The following is a 23255-nucleotide window of genomic DNA, read 5'->3' as shown; positions in this document are numbered from 1 at the left end:
CTGCCATTTACAGTAGCTATCTTGTTATCCATGAAGCACCTACAGTAGTCAGCACTACCATTTCATATATTTGTCAGTTCTCACACCAGTCCATAAACTTCTTTTTGTATGCTGGGTCAAAAGAGTAATTTATGAAAGATAACAATAAACTGAGTATCCTGTTAATATACCATGATAAGAATATAATATTGGCACTTGTAATTTTTTCAAATTCTATATCCTGACCTTTCACATTTGTTGTGCCAGTTAGGCTATGTGCCCACATTGCGGATTCGTGTGCGGATGTTTACGCACCGTTTTTGTAAAATCCGCAGGTAAAATGCACTGCGTTTTACCTGCGGATTTCCTGCGGTTTTTGAGCGGATTTCACCTGCGGTTTTACACTTGCGGATTCCTATTGAGGAGCAGGTGTAAAACGCTACGGAATCCGAACAAACAATTGACATGCTGCGGAAAATACAACGCAGCGTTTCCGCACGGTATTTTCTGCACCATGGGCACAGCGGATTTGGTTTGCCATAGGTTTACATGGTACTGTAAACCTGATGGAAAACTGTTGCGGATCCGCGGCCAAATCCGTACCGTGTGCACATAACCTAACAGTGATTAAATTCTGTCATTGGAAAAAAGCTTAAAAAACATATTTTATTTAGAAGTTCCATGTTCCCTGAGTGTGGCATCACATCATTAATTGCAACAGAATTAATTCATTTTTGCTTATTTTTTTCAGGATTTTAGCATGAAACAAGAAGTGTTTGTAAAGAACATCTCATATACATCAGGATTCTGGTAAGTTGTCAATTCTTGTACTGCTGGTAGTACTGATTTGCAGTTTAACACAGAGCAAAATTCATCAACATTATTCCAATGTTTTGTTTAATTATATTGTAAAAAGTGCTAGCATTCTTCCAAGGATATCTTAATACGGAATACATGCTATCTTTTTATATAAACTTGGAACAAACTAGTTACATACAGTACCTTACTCACGAGCTCACTGTCTTGATTACAGTCAAGACCAATAAGGTAAGGATGGACAGGGAATAAAGCCACAAAGGCAGAGGTTTGGGAAGTGCTATGACACTCCTAGAGCAGTTAAGTTTTATTTATATAAGAATTAAAACAGCAATGTTTCATTCATGGATTGCATAAGTATAGGTATGAGTTTCATTATATTTCAGAGAACAACATGACTATATACACATTTTTTTCTTTTGGGGGTGGGGGAATCATGAAAACAAATTCCCTTTATAAAAAAGCAGGTATCTGTCAAAGTCAGATCTTCTTAACACGTTAGTGGAAGTGTGTCATGGCATGAACAAAGGAGATTTCTGAGGACTTCAGAAGTGTTGTTGACCGTCATCAGGTTCAAAATGGTTACAATGCCAGCGCTAAAGCAGTTGGACTCCACCAATGCACAGTGAAACAGATTGTGTACAAATAGAAATTTAAGACCATTATTATCCTGCACAGGAGTGGTTGTTAAACAAAGATCACAAGACATAGAACAGTTTGCCCAGGTCACAAAAAAAACCATGGTAACCTCTAAGCAACTAAAGGCCACTCTCACATTATCTAATGTTAATATTCATGAGTCCACCTCAGGAAGACACTGAACAACAATGAAGTGCATGACAGGATTGCAGGGAGAAAGCCATTGCTCTCCAAACAGAACATTGCTGCCTGTTTGCCATTTGCTAAAGATCACCTGGGCAATGCAGGAGGCTATGGGAACAATGTTCTGTCAATGGATTAGACCAAAACAAATTTTTTTTGTTTAAATGAGAAGAATTATGTTGGGAGAAAGAAAAACACTGAATTTCAGCATAGAAACCTAATACCATCTGTGAAACAAAGTGGAGGTACCATTACGGTTTAGGCCTGTTTTGGTTCATCTGGGCCGGGAAAACTTGCCATCAATGATGAAACAATGAAGTCTGAATTTTATAAGCAAGTTCTAAAGGAAAATATCAGGACATCTGTCCATGAGCTAAATTTCAAAAAAGCTCCAAGGCAACTACCTAGCTCATGCAGCAAGACAACAAGGGCGGCCACCAGGAATTTCAGGTTCACATACTGGCAAAATTTTCAGGTCCCCTTAAGACCCCTTCCAGGCTTCACGCCAGCTCCGCCTCCACTTCTCGAACCTTCCACAGTCCAACCGCCCACCCTTGGAAAAACTTCACTTCAGCACTACGTCCTCACTAATCACACATTAACAGTTCACATTGAACACTATCACATACATAGCCATCAGCTTTTGTTTTGGCCAAAAGATTTTTTAAGCCTGCCACCACAACAAGGTAGACTCTTTTGGCAGGGCCCCACTCTACTCTAACCTACTTAACATTTCTTAAAATACCCAATACTTTTTTAGTTATATTTTTCTTTATTTTTCTTTAAGGGAATGTGTCACATGCATTTTTTAAAAAGACCAATAATACCACATACAAGGGACAAATACCATCACACCAGGACCAGACAACATATTACCACCACATACTGACCGAATTATACCACAAACAAGGGAGAAATACCACCACACCATGACCAGACCACATATTACCACCACATAGTGACCGAATAATACCATGTGCAAGGAACAAATACCGCCACATCAGGACCAGAGCACATATTGCCACCATATAGTGACCAAAGCACACAATTCATTCTAATAAAGCAAGGGTGGGAAACCTTATGTTATGACTTTTTTTCCTGCCCCGGGACCACAGTTCTTGGGCCCAGTAGCTGCATTTTGACAGCCGCTGGCCCTTTAGCTTCTTCTTACTCTACAAGCACATGCATGCAGCATTCACTACTGAATGCTGCGGCTCATACAATGAAAGATTACTTCCCCACGCTGGCCAGTGACAGTGTCAGGGCTTACTTTCTGGGTGGAGTTAGTGCGCGATGCACTCCTGGCCCACAGTAGAAAACAGCAGTGGCAGCATCTCCTGTGAGGTATATACTGCAGCTCCAAAGTGTCTCCTGTGATATCTATACTGAAGCCCCATGTCTCCTGTGATGTCTATACCCCAGCCTCAGCTTTTCCTGTGATGTCTATGCCGCATCCCCAAAGTTTTTTCTGTTATGTCTATGCCGCAGCCCCAAAGTACCTCATATGACGTACATCTGCAGCCCCAAATTGTCTCCTGTGATACCTTTACTGCAGCCCTGTGTCTTCTGCGATGTCCATACCTCAGCCCTATGTCTTCTGTGATGTCTATACTGCAACTCTATGTCTCCTGTTATGTCTATGCGACAGACCAATCTCTCCTGTGATGTCCATGCCCTAGCCCCAAAGTGTGTTCTGTGATAGCTATGCTGAAGCCCCAAAGTGTCTCCTGTGATGTCTATACCGCAGCCACAAAGTGTCTCCTGTGATGTATATGCCCCAGCACCATCTCTCCTGTGATGTCCATGCTCCAGCCCCATCTTTACTGTGATGTTCATGCCCCAGCCCTATGTTTCTTGTGATACAGCAGTCTCAGTGTCTCCAATGTTGTGTATACTGCAGATCTCCCACTGCTTGAGTACTATAAATGGAATGTGAGCAGTGATGGATTTTCCACTGTGAGGAGATCTGCAATGCAATATATATCTCTGTTCAGTACAACTAACTGCTGCAAGTTCTTTACGAGACTTATCACAAAGAGTCGCGTATGCTCCAGACCGACGCAAATCTGGAAAAGCAGTTGCAAATGGTAAAAACATTCATACCACCGTAGAAATATTGTGGATAGATCTGAAGCACACAGTTCATGGGAGAAAACTCACCAACATAGCAGATTTGAAGATTTTTTGGCGGGAGGTAAAGTTATTGTGCCGTACTAATCAGCAATTTATAGAAATGTTTACATGCAGTTATGTCTGGGTCATACCAGATACTGAAAGCAAATATTCACATACTTTTGCTACTCATAAGTATGTGTTATTGGATCATTTTTGTAAATAAAAAAAAGTCTAAAATTTTCTTTTATTGTATTTGGTTCTCTTTATCTACTTTTAGAACCTGTGTTAAATCTGATGTAGTTTAGGTTACATTTATGAAGAAATATGGAAAATTTTGAAGGGTTTCCAAACTTTCAAGTACCAATGTAGGCTTTGGTACCAGAAATATATATATAGATACACATATTATACACATATTACATACCGGTTACTGGTTACATACCGGAGGACAAAAAATATAAAAGATATTCTAGTTCAGAATCGTGTTAAAATCGAATCCAATAATTGGCTGCAAAAAAATATACCTGTAGGCAATCATTAATGCGGAAATTGTTCTTTTTGTTCTGTCCATCTTACCACCAAATATTTACAGATGGGAGGTATTTCACATAAGGTCCAAGATTTTATAACATGCCGCACAAATTACGTTGTATACGTTGTTTTTTGCCCATGCGGTTTTCATTATATTGGAAAGACTATTCGTCCCTTATTCGTACGTTTCCGTGAGCACTTTAATTCCATCACCTCAGGTAAAGGGGTCCCTAGATTAATTGAACATATAAGGAAAAAACATGCAGGCAATCCTGAAGTCTTGCGGTTTGCAAGGATCAAAACCGTTAAAATGCCTGCGCAAGGAGGTGACCTCAATAAATTATTATTAAGAAAGGAGGCTAGATGGATCATTCAGACTCGTGCTCAAGGTCCATTAGGCTTTAATGACAAACTCGACATGGCTGTGTTTTTGTGATTTGTTTTTATTTATCTGTTTTTAACAATAATTTTTGTACTGCGTGTATTTGGTTTTCACTTGTTCACAATTAATGATATGCTTTCACCTGATGGTGGGTGGGACAAGGGCAATGGCTGCTGATAAATATTCTGTGAGCTTTGTCCTATATATGACCTGTTGAAGCGCAATGTAAGCGTGAAACAATTGTTGTCTGTATTTGCTCCACTGTTTTATCTGCCTGCTGTTGGTATGATGATGCCACAATAAAGGATTTAGTTGCACGGGACGGTATGTGCCAATCCGCTTTCTTTTCTATGGGCATACAGATTCTCTTTCTTTGGAAGTGACACGCGTAATCCCTGGTGTGTGTGCAGCTTCACTAACCCGAGGTCATACAGCTGTGCCTTTGTCCTGCTTCTCTTCTATGGTATCTATATACTGTATATAATCGTCTAAGGGTCACTTCCGTCTGTTTGTCTGTCTGTCACGGAAATCCCACGACCAATCAGCGACGTGCACAGTCCGGCCGAGAATTCGCCCCTTCCTACTCTCTGTCAGTGCCCCTCCATACTCCCCTCCAGCCAGCACTCACACAGGGTCCGTTAACGCTGCTATTAACCCTGTGTGACCAACTTTTTACTATTGATGCTGCCTATGCAGCATCAATAGTAAAAAGATCTAATGTTAAAAATAAGAAAAAAAAATAAAATCATTATATACTCACCTTCCGGCGCCTTTCCCGCTTATTGCGACGCACTGGGCCATGCATTGCAGTCTCGCGAGATGATGACATAGCGGTCTCGTGAGACCGCTAAGTCATCTGGGTAATTTCGCAATGCATCGCTGGGAACGGAAGCTGGCGGCCGTATCGCGCGCATAGGGACAGCTTCGCTGGGCGCCGGAGGGTGAGTATATAACTATTTTTTATTTTCATTCTTTTTTAACAGGAATATGGTGCCCACAGTGCTATATAGTACTTGGGCTGTGTTATATACTGCGAGGCTGCTATATACTACATGGGCAGTGTTATATACTGTGTTGCCTGTGTTATATACTGCGTGGGCAGTGTTATATACTATGTGGGCAATTTTATATACTACGTGGGCAATGTTAAATACTACATGGGCTGTGTTATATACTGCGTGGATGCTATATATTACGTGGGCTGTGTTATATACTACGTGCGCAGTGTTATATACTACGTGAGCTGTGTTATATACTATGTGAGCAGTGTTATATACTACGTGGGCAGTGTCATATACTACGTGGGCTGTGTTATATACTGCGTGGATGCTATATATTACATGGGCTGTGTTATATACTACGTGGCAGTGTTATATACTACGTGGGCTGTGTTATATACTACGTGCGCAGTGTTATATACTACGTGGGCTGTGTTATATACTACGTGGGCAGTGTTATATACTACGTGGGCTGTCTTATATACTGCGTGGATGTTATATACTACGTGGAAGTGTTATATACTACGTGGGCAGTGTTATATACTACGTGGGCTGTGCTTATATACTACGTGGCAGTGTTATATACTACATAGGCTGTGTTATATACTATGTGGCAGTGTTATATACTACGTGGGCAGTGTTATATACTACGTGGGCTGTGTTACATAGTACGTGGGCAGTGTATATACTACTTGGGCTATGTTATATACTATGTGGCAGTGTTATATACTACGTAGGCAGTGTTATATACTACGTGGGCAGTGTTATATACTACGCGGGCTGTGTTATATACTACGTGGCAGCGTTATATACTACGTGGGCAGTGTTATATACTTTATGGGCTGTGTTATATACTGCATGGGCAGTGTTATATACTACATGGGCAGTGTTATATACTACGTGGCAATGTTATATACCATGTGGTGTTGTGAACTCTGTTCTCGAGCTCCCTCTTGTGGTCAGGAATGGTATTTCTGTGAGTTCTGTCCGTGGGTTCCCTCTGGTGGCTGATAGTGGAGCTGCTGGTCTGGAGGTGGCTTCCTCAGCTGCATCGTTTAAGACTGGGCTGGTTCCTCTATTTAACTCTGCTCAGATCGTTACCTGATGCCAGTTGTCAATGTATCTGTACTGGTTCAGATCTCACTTGGATCTCCTGATGACCTGTCTACTTCAGCAGAAGCTAAGTCCCTGTTAAGCTCATTTCTTGTTCATTTGTGTGCTGAATATATTTCTGAGTACCTGCTAAGTTTTGTCCAGCTGGCTATCATGATATTGTCTCGCTAGCTGGAAGCTCTGGGTTGCAGAGTGGCACCTACCGTGCCGTGAGTCGGCGCGGGGGGTTTCTTGCTCACTCTGCGTGGCTTTTTGTAGTTTTTTGTGCTGACCGCAAAGATCCCTTTATCTATCTTCTGTCTATTTAGTAAGTCGGGCCTCCTTTGCTGAAACCTGTCTCATTCCTATGTTTGTGCCTTCCTCTTAACTCACAGTCAATATATGTGGGGGGCTGCTCGTTTCCTTTGGGGAATTTCTCTGAGGCAAGGTGAGGCTATATTTCTCTTTATGGGTAGTTACCTCTCAGGCTGAGAAGAGTCGTCTAGACAGAGTCAGGTACGATCCACGGCTAATTCTAGTGTGTGTGATAATAGATTAGGGCTGCGGTCAGCAGAGCTCCCACTTCCCAGAGCTCGCTCTATTTTGCAGTTTTGACTATCAGGTCATTCCCGGTGCTCCTAACCACCAGGTCCAGCCATAACAATGTGGGCTGTGTTATATGCTACGTGTGCAGTGTTATATACTACGTGGGCTGTGTTATATACGGCGTGGATGCTATATATTACGTGGGCTGTGTTATATACTATGTGGCAGTGTTACATACTACGTGGTCTGTGTTATATACTACGTGGGCAGTGTTATATACTACGTGGGCAGTGTTATACTACGTGGGCACTGTTATATACTACGTGGGCAGTGTTATATACTGCGTGGGCTGTGTTATATACTACGTGGGCTGTGTTATATACTATGTGGCTGTGTTATGTACTACGTGGCTCCTATGTACTACATGGCTGTGCTATATACTACGTGGCTGTCTGTGTTACGTGGCCTCGGCTATATGCTATGTGGCTGCTATATATATATATGTATATATACATACATATTCTAGAATACCCGATGCGTTAGAATCAGGCCACCAGCTAATATATATATATATATATATATATATATATATATATTTATATATATATATATATGCACATATTTACAAAAACCTCATAAAAATGTGTTAACATTTCTGAATTAAAGAGTCTCTTCACAGGTTCTACTTTTTTCTCTGCTTTGTGCATAATTTGAAAACATTTTCACCCCATTAATGTAAATAGGGTTTCCACAACCTTGTTGGCATGCTTTGAAAAATCTCCAAGCAAATGTTTGTGAAATAGTATGATGTGCCTGCATCTTCTTCAATGTCAGAATTATTATGTGTGGCCTTCATTTAGTGTAGTACTGATGGCTACTAGCATTAAACATAATGCTTTACATGTATATGTAGAAGAAACCAGTGAAATTAATAGATATCTTAAATTATTTTTAGGTCCTTGAAGGGTAAAAGTGAAGATGCACCCGAAAAGGCAACACATGATCCAGCATTTAGTTCCTACACCGCTCACCATCCTAGTTCCGGAGGAGAGAAACAGAATCAATCTTCAACTCGCACTATCCAAATGGGAATTCAAAGACACACCAGAGCCCAAAGTCTCACTCCAACCTCTGTATTACACAATCACATCCAAAGTGGAAGGCTGAACACGGTGGCTCCATCCACTATTTCAAATTCATCCAAATTTGCTGAAGTTTCTTCCAGTCATAATTCGAAAGACTTTGTTACCACTGAAGGTAATTTATGTGCTCCTAATAATAAGGATTTGTTGCCAGATAAAGATAAGAATAAAACTCGTATGGACTTAGAATCAAATTCCAATCATTTTATAAATAACAATGAGAAATTAAAAACAAAGTCTTCTCCACCCCAGAGACCTCCACTTCAGAAAATGAATTGCATGGATTCAGGTAAAGGAACGAACTTACCTCTCGTCAACAATTCCTGTTCTGTAACTGAGATAAGTCCTTCGGTTGTTTTGCCAAACAATAGTACAATGTGGAGTACGAGTTCATCAGAACCAGAGACTCCTTCCCACCATGGAAAAGTATCTCTCCGTATATCTGAGTCTTGTCTCCGGTCATCTTCCCCTGTTGTTGTACCAGATGATGACGATGATGAAGTGTTTGTCAAGGAACATGTATTAGAGGCATTTGTTCTTCCATCTCCACCTCCTTTCCCACCACCTTCTTTGGAGGATGCTCTTCTGAAGGAAAGACAAGAAAAAACACAAAATGTTTCTCCAGACCCCATCAAGAAGAACCTAAAAGAAAGGTACGGGCTGGAAATAATTCACAATTGCACAATGTTATAAAGTTATTATTTCATTATTGGATTTACGAGGCCTACTTAGTTGAGCATTTACCAATTATTTTCTGACATTTATTTTAGAATACTTGGGAAATTTTCATTCATGGCAAATTTCTGTGTAGTCCCAATCTCTTGTATGAGGCTTACAGAAATCCTTTCCATTTTGGAGTTTTAGCTGCATTTTCAGTTACAGAAAAGTGTGCAATAAATCTACCTTTTGTGAACAAACTAGGAATATCAACTGGATGGATTGAATAATATTGAAATCGGCCAAATTCTAGGTTATATTGCACTGTTATTCCCATTCCAAAAGAATCTGTACTGGCCGCCAGATCTTTGTGAGTAACTATGGGTCATGTCATTAATTAGTAATTTTTGGGAGACCTTGTGAAGGGGTTGCCCTGTTCTTTCAAAAACAGCGGTAAGCCTGGCCATGTGTTTTCTTCTGGTTTTGTCACTCATCTCTATTGAAGTGATGGAGTTGAGTTGCAATAAAACATACAATTTGTGGAGATTAGAAATGTGACACAATTTTTGAAGGAAGCCAGCTATGTTTTTCTAAGACGTGGATAATCCCCTTAACCATTAATGACTGCCTAGCTTCACGACTAGTGGTGTACTGTAGGCCTCACATGATCATTGATGGTTTTCTGGGCATGACATATTATAGCTGCTGGGTCTTACCAGCTCTCCCAGTGACTCATGACATGACAGATAGCCGTTTTTCCCTGTAACTGGGCTTCAAAGAGAAAAATAATTACAGTAGATAACTGAATTCTTCAGATGTCTCAAATGACTTGTTTGGGGACATGTTATGTATCAATAATTTGTGCTTTCAGGAGTAGTAAAAAATACCAATTAAAAAAAGTCCACCATGATCCATCTGCCACTATAGCTTCACCAAAAATATCTATCTATCTATCTATCTATCTATCTATCTATCTATCTATCTATCTATCAAAACTGTGTATATATATATATATATATATATATATATATATATATATATATATATATATATATATACATACATATATATATATATATATATATATATATATATATATATATATATACTAGCTGCACTACACGGCTAATAACTGCTGTTAGCAAAATAGAATGTGTTAACGAAAATGTATTCTGCACACAAAAACCACAAAACAAATAGATAGAAATGTAATTATTAAAAGGCAAAAACTAAGCTAATAGAAGCATTTCACAACATATATTTCAACACCAGAGATATTCCACACAGATTTAACTAAATTGGCCAAGTAATGTGAAGTAATGTTCTACTACTTATTCGAGAGCCTTTTGATAAACGACATTCTTAGTTTTTCCTTCAGGTGCAAAGGCGAACAGATTTTTGGCTGTTCCAACTCTTGAACAGGCCACATAAAGTTGACCATGAGAAAAGCATGGAGATTGTAAATCGATTCCAACTACTTTCAAGGACTGTCCCTGAGCCTTGTTGATGGACATAGCAAATGCCAGTCGAACAGGCAACTGGAGGCGTTTAAAATCAAAAAGCAAATCAGATGGAATGAGAGGAATTGTTGGAATGAAAACATCTTCTCCTGTGGCACATCCTGTTAAAATGGTTGCCTCAATTACATGTGGAAACAGGTTCTTAATCAAGAGTCTTGTTCCATTTCACAGCTTTGGTGGATCCAAATTTCTCAATAGCAGAATAGATGCTCCAGGTTTTAGAAAGAGGTTGTGAGGAGGAAGTCCTTGTGGCTCCAAGGAATTGAAGAACTCAGTTGGATATGGCTCTTGATAAAGCAGTTGTTGTTCTCATGTTTGTCAGCCTTGTTTCTCTGTTCTCATGTGTGTCAGCCTTGTTTCTCGATCTTCACATTTTTCATTGGCCCGTAATGCAGCTTTTCTTTTCGCATCAGCTGACATTCATGCCATGGAATTCCTTTTCTTATGAGGCACTATTGTGGTAAAAATAGTCTGTAACTGGCAGTTTCTATATCCTCTCACATAGGCCGGGATGACACATACGCGAGACATGGCCAAGTCTCGCAGGTGAAAACCCAGCTCTGGCGCCGACACTCCGGAATGGAGCGTGCAGCAATACATGGAGCTGCACGCTCTGCTCTGGAGTGCAGGTGCCAGAGCTGGGTTTTCACCCGCGAGACTCGGACGTATCTCGCGTATGTGTCATCCCGGCCATAGAGGTAATGTGACTGACATCAGCCTTTCCACCAACACACCCTAACTGACATGCTATTACCTCACACAAGCTTTGTTATACTGAGAATGTCCTTTGTTGCCTATATTAACCAATCAGAGTTCAGATTAATTAACTGTAGCAAAATAGAAGCTGAGCTGTGATTGGTTGCTATTGGCAGCCTGATAAATCCCCAGCCAACAGGAAGCCCTCCCCCCTGGTAGTATATATTAGCTCACACATACACATAATAGACAGGTCATGTGACTGACAGCTGCCGTATTTCCTATATGGTACATTTGTTGCTCTCGTAGTTTGTCTGCTTATTAATCAGATTTTTATTTTTGAAGGATAATACCAGACTTGTGTGTGTTTTAGGGCGAGTTTCATGTGTCAAGTTGTGTGTGTTGAGTGACGTGTGGCGACATGCATGTAGCGACTTTAGTGAGATGAGTTTTGTGTGGCGACATGCGTGTAGCAACTTTTTGTGTATCGAGTTGCATGTGACAGGTTAGTGTAGCATGTTGTGTGCAGCAAGTTTTGCGCATGGCGAGTTTTATGTGTTGTGCATTTTGAGCATGTGCAAGTTTTGTGTGAGGGAACTTTTGCATGTGCTGCAACTTTTGTGCATGTGGCAATTTTTCCGCGTGTGCAAGATTTGCGTGTGGCGAGTTTTCCATGAGGTGAGTTTCGCACGTGTGGCGAGTTTGGCGTGAGCCTAGTTTTGCATGTGGTGAGTTTTGCATGTGACGAATTTTGTGCGTGGCGAGTTTTGAGTGGCGACTTTTGGGTTTCGACTTTTATGTGGCGAGGTGGGTGTATGTGTGGTGAAATGTGTGCTGAGGGTGGTATATGTGTTCAAGCACGTGGTAGTGTGTGGTGCATTTTGTGTGTGTGTTCATATCCCCGTGTGTGGTGAGTATCCCATGTCGGGGCCCCACCTTAGCAACTGTACGGTATATACTCTTTGGTGCCATCACTCTCATTCTTTAAGTCCCCCTTGTTCACATCTGGCAGCTGTCAATTTGCCTCCAACACTTCTCCTTTCACTTTTTCCCCATTATGTAGATAGGGGCAAAATTGTTTCTTGGGCGCGGGGTTAAAATTTCGCCTCACAACATAGCCTATGACGCTCTCTGGGTCCAGACGTGTGACTGTGCAAAATTTTGTGGCTGTAGCTGCGACGGTGCAGATGCCCATCCCGGACATACATACATACATACACACACACACACATTCAGCTTTATATACAGTACAGACCAGATCAAGAGAATGCCAAGAGTGTGCAAAGCAGTCTTCAAAGCAAAAGGTGGCTACTTTGAAGAACCTAGAATATAAAACATAATTTCAGTTGTTTCACACTTTTTTGTTAAGTATATAATTCCACATGTGTTAATTCATAGTTTTGATGCCTTCAGTGTGAATGTACAATTTTCATAGTCATGAAAATACAGGAAAATCTTTAAATGAGAAGGTGTGTCCAAACTTTTGGTCTGTACTGTATTAGATATATATATATATTAGTTCTCTAATTGAGTCATAATAAGTGTCATAGTACCAATAGCACAATTATTTTGTAGTCTAAATTATAAAAAAAAAAGTTAGAGCTGGTAATCTACAAATTGTGCAAAATTGCTGAAAAAGAAAGTTTAACCCCTTCATGACCTTGGGATTTTCCGTTTTTCCGTGTTCGTTTTTCGCTCCCCTTCTTCCCAGAGCCATAACTTTTTTATTTTTCTGTCAATATGGCTATGTGAGGGCTTATTTTTTGCGAAACAAGTTGTAATTTTGAATGACATCATTGGTTTCAGCATGTCGTGTACTAATAAACGGGAAAAAAATTCCAAGTGCGGTGAAATTGCAAAAAAAGTGCAATCCCACAGTTGTTTTTTGTTTGGCTTTTTTGCTAGGTTCACTAAATGCTAAAAGTGACCTGCCATTATGATTCTCCAGGTCAGTACGAGTTCATAGACACCTAACATGACTAGGTTATTTTTTATCTAAGTGGTGATAAAAAAATTCCAAACATTGCTTAAAAAAAAAAAAAAATAAAAATTGTGCCATTTTCTGATACCCATAGCGTCTCCAATTTTCATGATCTGGGGTCGGTTGAGGGCTTATTTTTTGCGTGCCGAGCTGGCGTTTTTAATTATACCATTTTGGTTAAGATACGTTCTTTTGATTGCCTGTTATTGCATTTTAATGCAATGTTGCGGCGACCAAAAAAACGTAATTCTGGCGTTTCTAATTTTTTTCTCGCTACACTGTTTAGCTATCAGGTTAATGCTTTTTTTTATTCTGAACGCGGCGATACCAAATATGTGTATGTTTGATTTTTTTTTTAATTAATTTATTTTGAATGGGGCGAAAGGTGCTTGATTTAAACTTTTATATTTTTTTTATTTTTTTCACATTTTTTTTTACTTTTTTTTTTTTACTTTTGCCATGCTGGCACAACTTGATCGGCTCTGCTACATAGCAGCGATCATCAGATCGCTGCTATGCAGCAGAAATGCAGGTGTGCTATGAGCGCCGACCACAGGGTGGCGCTCACAGCTACTGGCGATCAGTAACCATAGAGGTCTCAAGGACCTCTATGGTTACTCTGCAGAAGCATCGCTGACCCCCGATCATGTGACGGGGGTCAGCGATGCGCTCATTTCCGGCCACCCAGCCGGAAGCGCCGGTTAAATCCGCTGTCTGCGCTTGACAGCGGCATTTAACTAGTTAATAGTGGCGGGTAAATCGCGATTTCACCGGCCGCTATTGCGGGCACATGTCAGCTGTTCAAAACCGCCATAGCCCGCATCAAAGAGGGGGATCTGACCTTGGATGTACTATCCCGTCTGAGGTCAGAAAGGGGTTAAGGCCATGTGCACACTTTGCGGTGTGCTCTGCGGGTTTATCCCGCAGCGGAATTGATAAATCTGCAGGGCAAAACCGCTGCGGTTATCCCTGCAGATTTATCGCGGATTGTTCCGCGGTTTCCGCTGCGGGATTACTCCTGTACTATTGATGCTGCATATGCAGCAATATGCAGCATTAATAGTAATGATAAAAATAATAAAATTAGCCTTATACTCACCCTCTGATGTCGCGATCTCCTCGGCGCTGCAAGCGGCGGTCCGGTTCCAAAGCTGCTGTGCCGAGAAGGACCTTCGTGACGTCACGGTCATGTGACCGCGGCGTCATCACGGTCATGTGACCGCGACGTCACCACAGGTCCTGCTCGGCACAGCAACTCTGACCGGACGGCCGCGGGCAGCGCTGAGAGGTGAGTATAGCATCATTTTTTATTTTAATTCTTTTTTTTTACACTATTTATGCTTCCCAGGGCCTGGAGGAGAGTCTCCTCTCCTCCACCCCGGGTACCACCCGCACATTATCCGCTTACTTCCCGCAACGTGGGCACAGCCCCATGCGGGAAGTAAGCGGTTCAATGCATTCCTATGGGTGCAGAATCGCAGCGATTCTGCACAAAGAAGTGACATGCTGCGGGTTGTAAACCGCTGCGTTTCTGCGCAGTTTTTCCCGCAGCATGTGCACAGCGGTTTGCGGTTTCCATAGGGTTTACATGTTAATGGAAACGCTATGGAAACTACTGCAGATCCGCAGCATCAAAATCGCCGCGGATCCGCGGTAAAAACCGCGAAGTGTGAACATGGCCTAAAGACTACAGTTTAAGAACTTGAACAGATGTCCATATTTTGGTCCTAGTGATATCTGAAAAATAATTGGATTGCACGCGGACCAATGTTGTTCCATTGGGTGGTGCATATGTCCGATTTGCATTCAATATTCGGATCACACTCGGCCTTGCGATCTTTTCCTCATTCGAGAATATTGTAGCACGCTATGAGCACACTCTGATCAAACTCTTTAATCAGAATATAATTAGCATAATCAGCAACATTCTCTCTGACGAGAGAAAATACTGTTATGTGACCCTAGCCTCAAAGGATGTCACATTATATAAAGTCACCAAAAGCTGTGTACCTATTTTTTCTTCTCATTATAGGTACCCCATCCAAGTAGAAGGTTCAGACAAGGAAAACGGAGCTGTAGAGCCAGAAACTACCAATTTACCTGTGAACAATTTTGACCCTGCTCAGACTGAAATACCTCAGTTTAGGAGAAGCTCCCTGGAGTCAAGTCACAGTTCCTTACAATTCCCTCCCACTCAGGATGAGATAACCCCCTGCAAAGCACTTGACATTTCTGACAACAAAATATCTACTTATGAAAGCAACTTAAGTCAGGCCAGCCCAAGTGTAATGAATCCTGAGGATATTAAATCTATGGAGTTGGCCAAAGAGATTGCGAGCAAGGACAAGTCTCTAGCAGATATTTTGGATCCAGAGCTCAAGATGAAGACCACTATGGATCTAATGGGTGGCCTGTTTCTGAAGAGCACCTGTGCAATAAGGGATACTAATAGGAGGTGGATCAAAGAGAGGATTCTCCCAGAAAGGGTTAATTCTACGGAGAACGAAATGTAAGTGGCCCATAAAATTGTCACATTTATAATCCTGTAGAAATTACTACACTATGATACTCACTTACTTTTCTTCATATTATGTTTTGAAGTAGGGACTCTTATTATACTCACTGTTTTAAGGGGTCGTCCACTACTTGGACAACTGCTTCTCATTCCTCATGTTTGGCCCTGTTAAAATAAAAACACTTAGGCTGCCGTCACACTATCAGTATTAGGTCAGTATTTTACCTCAGTATTTGTAAGCCAAAACCAGGAGTGGGTGATAAATGCAGAAGTGGTGCAGATGTTTCTATTATACTTTTCCTCTAATTGTTCCACTCCTGGTTTTGGCTTACAAATACTGAGGTAAAATACTGACCAAATACTGCTAGTGTGACGGCAGCCTTATAGTCACCTCCGGTACCAGCGCCATTCCAGCGGCCTCGGTACTCGCAGTCACAGTTCATGTGAGCCCTGCGTCCAATCAGTACTGGTGTCACTGTCCACGTCTTTGGACAAATTGAGCATCAAGAGGAAGTAAGAGCGCAGCCACAGCCCTGACTACCTGTTCATGTTCAATACGTCCAAAGGAAGGGGCTGTGATGTCAGCTCTGTTTGGGCGCCTGGCTCGCATGATGTAATACCCTCACCATGAGCCCCGGGAACGTGAGTGAAGAAAGCATAAAGTCATAAAATTCTTAATGGGTTACAGTCTGATCACTTGAATCAAGTGAAGTGAGGTTTACCATGAATTTTCAGATAAAGGAACATTTACGTAAGGTAATGCAAGCTGAATCATATATAGTAAGGGACTTGTGAGAGCATCTTACATTTATTACCTATTCTGTATATAGATTAAATACATTTGTTATGGGACAGTTCCTTTGAAGGAAATCTGTCACCAAGTTTTTGCTACCCCGAGAGCAGCATGATGTAGTGGCAGAAACCCTGAATCCAACGATGTATCACTTACTTAACTACGGGTTTCTACAGTTTTGATTAAATCAATGTTTAATATGCTACAGATCTACCATTTTATCTGCTTGCTGACTTGCCTTACACTGTACATAGGCAGAAAACTGTCAATCAGTGCAGGGGGTGAGGTTATATAGAGGATATATAGTGGACTACAGGGCAGCAGGGATTTTAGTCTTGCAGTGCTAATCTCCTGCTAATAAAATGCTGATTTTATCAAATCTATAGCAAGCAGCCCAGTAAGTGACACATCATTGGAATCAGGATCTCTGTCTCTGCATCATGCTGCAATCAGATCAGGCGAAAAAACCTTTTGACAGATTCCCTTCTGTTGGCAGAATGTACCAAATTTAGTGGGATCAGCAAACAAACTCTTGTCTATAAGGAGGCAAACTGCCGCCCAAATATTCTGCTGATAGGAACAGTAATAAAAAGGTAAAGCTAGGGAGGGGCAGGAGGCGTATGTGCCTTGTATTCTAGAAGTTGGCGGGATGTAACCATGGTTATGGTCATTGTACACTTGACTTTCTGCTGTTGATCAGAGTTAGTAGTATTAATCTACAGAAGAAGGTTTTTCAGAGAGGATTTCCCCCAATGGCCAGCATTTACTAAGATTAATGGTACATTTAGACACTCATAGGAGCGCTCGTTCCCGATTATCAGCACATGTAAAGATGCTGGCAATCCCCGGTAATCAGTTTATGCCAGCAACTAAAAAATCATTGCTATTGGCAGCACATGTATAGAGAGGATGTGCTGCCGATATACTGATGAATGATAGTGTATGGGGACAGAACAGTCAAGCGGCTTTAGAGATTGTTCTGTCCCACTTATTAGTATTCAGGCTATACAAACAGGCTGGTTAACAAGCATCAGCCGCTTGTATATAGTCGATCAGTGCTCGTAAAGGTGCATTGGGGGCCTGGAAATGGCCCCTCTGAATGCACCATAAAGGTGGTGGCTGGAATGATCTGCACCATTGTGTGGAGGCAATTGGCACCTATTCACACTGGACATAAACCAGAACTTTGCAATAAATGATAGATCTGGAAAATCATGAAGTACTGATACCCAAGTTATATTTGAACATTTCATTACAATGCTTTACTTGCCTGTGACAAGGTAATATTTGTGGGGAAAAAAATCCTGAGTCACAGCTCACATACTATTGTGCGTTTCCTGACCTTTAGAATATCACAAGGCATTAGATACCAATCAGGTTTGTTTCTGCATCACATATCCCAGGCTCAACTTGATACATGTACTTGCTCACAAAAAATTGGCAAAATTGAGTACACAACATAGAAATAAAGGCTAACATGTGAAACTATGCATATGGCGCCATCTTGTGGTAGATGGTGACATGACAGACCCAGGCTTGCTAAACAAATCTCATTCATTTTTAGTCAGCAAGAGAAACATTTTTTTAATGGAGTCATTTTAGTCTACCAACAATTCAATTATTAAAAGGATTCTCTCAGCATACAATCTTGATGATCTCTTTTTGGAATAGGGTCGTTCACCCCCACCGTTTAGGTGGCGCAGCTCTGGTGGAAAGTACAAGTAAGCAATGAATGGAGCTGATCAATGGTATCCAGCAGCTCCATTTAGTGTTTATACCTGGTCACCAGATGAGTGGGGAATGGTACTCATCAGACCCTCGCTAACCTGATATTGATGACCTATCCAATGGACCGGTCATCATCAATATCATATAGCAGCAAAACGGAAAAATCCAGTCTCCGTAGGAAATCAGGTAAGTATATTAAAACATTACTAGCAACATAGTTCAAAAAAGTGAAAAATTAAAAATGAAAACATAGAAAGAGAATAAAAGGACAAGGGTCTATGCATTTTGATCATAACCGCTCTTAGTCTAGGACAGGACTGGTCAGGACTAAGAGCGGTTATGCTCAAAACGCTTAGACCCTTGTCCTTTTATTCTCTTTCTAACGCTTAGACCCTTGTCCTTTTATTCTCTTTCTATGTTTTTATTTTTTATTTTTCACTTTTTTTTTAACTATGTTGCTAATAAAATAATGTTTGAATATACTTTTGAATGTACTGGATTTTTCCATTTTGCTGTTATATCTACACCCAAAGGTCGGCCTGTAGCCTCCATGTACCGCACCTCGATTCAGGGCGTTTTTCAACAGTTGGTGAGCCGATATACAACTTTTCTATTTTTTATCAATATCATATGCCTCACTGGCAGACACAGACAGAAGAGGACCCCATGTAGGAACATGGGGTCCTTCCTGATAATAAACAATCCCACCTGCTTTGGAGGGGTAAATGGGCTACCTTACCTCCTGAGCCCCTTTGTGTCAGCATAAGTTGCACCGATGATATGTCTGGTCTGTCCCTGAAGAGCCCCTTTAACTTTATTTTTTTCTATTTCTTTCACCATTCATCATTCAGTAAAATTAATAATTTCTTTTTATTCTTTGGGCCATCCTGTGTACACTAATATCCAGCCATGCATAGTTTTTTGTACTATTTTTGCCCAATAAACCTATTTTTTTTTATAGACAAAATAACATATTCCAAGACCCATAATTTTTTTTACGTTTTTTTTTTTAGTAATACGAGTGATTTTTTTATTCATCCTATTACTACTCACTTCATCTTATTACTTATTACATTACTACTTCTTATTACTTGTTTTTTTTCTTTCAATCCCTTTAAATTGTTTATGCACTTCATTTTCTTTTCCGTTAGTCAGTGTATCATTGCTTGTCATTGCTATACTGACAGGCCGACACAGGGCATTTTGTTAGGCCCCTGCTTGCCATGACAATCCATAGGAACTGCACAATTGAGTTTTGAATATACACTTGGAGCCCATTCCCTCTGCCTAACCCCTTAGCTGATGTCTGTCTATTGACCACCACATCTAAAAGGTTAAATATTCAGGATAGGGATTAACTCCAATATCAGTCGTTACAGTGGGATGTTAGTTGGTGATTGTGCCAGAGCTCCTGTGTCCCACCATCACCATAAAATAACAGTACATTGGTTTGTAGGAATGACCCGCGTGCCATGATATTCTATTAAATTTGGGGTGGGAGGGGTTAAGCGGGTTACATGGCATGAGAAAAGTATGGCTATTCTCTACCAAAAATGGAGCCACTGTGGTCATGGACTGTAGTAAATACTACTCTGGAATCTGAACTGCAAAACCAGATGTGGCCCAATACCAAAAGTGTTACCTTTTCTTGGCATAAACTCATACAGCCTTTCATTTTTTTAGCAAAATAATTAAAGGAAAGGGAAAAAAGTGACATTGAAATTGTTGTACCCAGGCCTTCATGGGTATTAGTTAGGCCACACTAGCAGTATTAGGTCAGTATTTTACCTCAGTATTTGTAAGCCAAAACCAGGAGTGGGTGATAAATACAGAAGTGGTGACGGGTTTCTATTATACTTTTCCTCTGATTGTTCGACTCCTGGTTTTGACTTACAAATACTGAGGTAAAATATTGACCGTGTGAACCTGGGCTTATACTCTTTTGTTAATTCCCCACCTCACCCGCTCCCATTAAAGGAAAAGCTTTTTACCATACACCATAGCAGCTCATTACGCTGCCTTCGCGGTATATAAACCTATTATATCAATCATTAAAAGAATCACTTTCTCCCTTGTCGTCAATGACATAAGTGTTTGTACTTCTCTATGTGTAGGACAGACACTGAGAAGATTCCTGCAGGGAATGGAGTGAGGTCCTCAGTGTACTATTCAATGTCTGCTCCTGAAGTCGAGCTTCTGAAGAGGATAACAGACATGCACGCCGGAGGAGCAGGAGCAGAGCACCTGGATGTGAATGAAAAGAAGGTAAAGAATTGTTCTATGGTAAAATAATGGTTTCCAATAATGGGAAATGTAACCCCTTAGTGACCAGGCCCACTTTTTCAAACCTGACCAGTGTCACTTTATGTGGTAATAACTCTGGAATGCTTCAACATATCTCAGTGATGTTGAGATTGTTTTTTCGTGACACGGTGTACTTTATGTATTGGTAAATTTATGTCGATATTTTCTGCGTTTAATTATAAAAATATCAGAAATTTGTCAAAAAATTCTAAAATCTAACAATTTTATCCCTTTAATGCAGATAGTCATACCACGTGAAATAGTCATTAAATAACATTACCCTCATGTCTGCTTTACATCAGAACCATTTTTAAAATATCCTTTTATTTTGTTAGGAGGTTTAAAATTGTAGCAGTAATTTTTTATTTTTTCAAGAAAATTTATAAAACTATTTTTAGGGACCTATTCGGGTTTGAAATGACTTTGGCGGACCTACAGATGCTTCTCACAAACTTAGAATATCATCAAAAAGTTAATTTATTTCAGTTGTTCAATTCAAAAAGTGAAACTCATATATTATATAGTCATTACAAACACAGTGATCTATTTCAAGTGTTTATTTCTGTTAATGTTGATGATTATGGCTGACAGCCAATGAAAACCCAAAAGTCATTATCTCAGTAAGATATTTATAAATCTTATAAATTTATTTATTTTATAATTAGATTTATTTCACACTTGCGTTGAGGAGGGCTGTGGATGGCATCTTATTTCCTCCGTGAAGGTCCGCCCACGCTCCACCTACTGCCGCATGCATCCTGCTTTTCCCTGTGTACCTATCTTTAACATTGGGTATGCAGGGACATGAGTTGTATGCGGATGTGTCCGCATGCAGCAATTTGAGGTGTGCGGGTACCGCACGGAAACGCCGCACACCTCAAATCGCTGCATGCGGACACATGCACACCCCCCAAATTAGAATACTTTATAACACCAGTTATCTTTTTGGCGTGTAACTACCAGTAGGCCGTGTACTGGTAGATACGTGACTGCCCAACCTGGCAAATGAGCGGAATGACTTCAGAAATTTACCTCAAACCCAGAGAACCCCTTTATATTAAATCCATTATCAGGTTTCTGCTATTTAACTTGAGAGCAGCATAATAGAGGCAGAGAATCTGATTGCAGGGATGTGTCGCTTTCACAGCAGCTTGCTGTAGTTTCAATACAATCAGTGTTTTCTCACTACAAGAGTATCACTGAAGGACTTAGTGTCTCATAGCTAGCATGTCAAGCTAATCTGTGTAAGTCAGTCCCCACTACTGATTGGCAGCTTGCCTATCACCCAAGTGACGAAGGCCATAGCTGAAATGCGCGTCAGGGTGGACACCACTCAGCAGGGAGTCCTCAGTTACTTCATTACTTTGCAGTAATTACAGTCCTCACTATTCCTTACTTGATTTTTGCACTGGCCCTTTATATTGGGCACTTCTGCACCTTACTAACTGGTGATATACTGTATATACCGTATTGACAGATATATTGGCAGCATGGTTGCTCAGTGGTTAGCACTGTAGCCTTGCAGTGCTGGGGTCCTGGGTTCAAATCCCACCAAGGACAACATCTGCAAGGAGTTTGTGTGTTCTTCCTGTGTTTGCCTGGGTTTCCTCCCACATTCCAAAGACATACTGATAGGGAATTTAGATTATGAGAGCCAATGCGGACAGTGTCAATAATGTTTGTAAAGCACTGTGGAATTAATAGCACTATATAAATAAAATAAATATATCTATATGCAGCGCCCCAGAGTCCTGGTCGTTGCAGTAATGTCGCTCTTCCGCCAGGGGGAGTGATGTTACGTCTGATGGTACTAAAGGAGTTCACCTGACCAGGTATCACAGTCACACACTACACTTCACACTCTAGTCCACCAAGAGGAGCAAAGGTACTATCTACTAGGCCACTCCTCACACACGGGTAAAACTGGTGGGTTGGATAGGAAGTCAGTCAGAAGCTGCCTGGGTTAGACCCAGAGAAGACCTGTCAGGCAGACAGGGGGAGAAGGAGGAACATCTGAGCTGCAGACAGAGGGTCCCTGTCAGGGGTGGGATCCTGACAGAGGCCAAGCACGAGATAGAACATTACGGAGCTGCGCCTGCACTTCATTGTGGCAGTATCCTAAGAAAGGACACGAAGCGAAGTATATTGTGGAGAGTGAGAACGAAGTCACAGCACAAGGAGATAATACCGGGAGGAGACCTGCCCCAAGATCGGCAGCCTCCTTCTGAGGCGCGTAGCCGGTGGCCGGAACACCGAGGGAGTAATAGGCTCTACGCATTACTTCAGAGACCGGCAGGACAGTTGATTCCAAGTTGGCTGCCCGACCTTAATACCTATGAAGACACGGAGGCAAATTGTGGGAGAGGGGCATCTCTAGGGTCCCTATAAAATAGCTCCAGGCCTACCCCGTCATACAGGTTGTCCTATCCATATCATCTGGGGGACAGAGAGAGAAAGAACATCAGAAACATCAACGAAAGTTGTGAGGACTATCCCGTGGTGCTCAGCAGGGAGGTACTACAACAAACAGGCGCTGGTAGGAAGGCTACTGATTTCCACCTGCATAAGGGAACTCTGGATGTGCCTTCGGACCGGCCAGATTCAGCCTGCCCTGTGAACGGTACTCTGGACTGTGGAC

At 41.2% G+C, this 23255-nt stretch overlaps 1 protein-coding gene across 5 annotated transcripts in view; it reads left to right on the top strand.

The window, feature by feature from the left end:
• The window catches only part of SHROOM3 (shroom family member 3), a 241863-nt gene that overhangs the window by 210338 nt on the left and 8270 nt on the right, over positions 1–23255 (top strand). For all 5 annotated transcript variants that reach the window (XM_077275718.1, XM_077275709.1, XM_077275732.1 and 2 more), the window contains 4 exons: positions 731–789; positions 8237–9076; positions 15310–15786; positions 20428–20578. In XM_077275718.1, coding sequence (XP_077131833.1) covers positions 731–789; positions 8237–9076; positions 15310–15786; positions 20428–20578 — 1527 coding nt within the window. The remainder of the gene's footprint in view (positions 1–730; positions 790–8236; positions 9077–15309; positions 15787–20427; positions 20579–23255) is intronic.

Source organism: Ranitomeya variabilis, chromosome 1 (genome assembly GCF_051348905.1).
Source record: "Ranitomeya variabilis isolate aRanVar5 chromosome 1, aRanVar5.hap1, whole genome shotgun sequence".
Taxonomy (NCBI): Eukaryota; Metazoa; Chordata; class Amphibia; order Anura; family Dendrobatidae; genus Ranitomeya; species Ranitomeya variabilis.
This window is presented reverse-complemented; position numbering and strand designations above follow the sequence as displayed.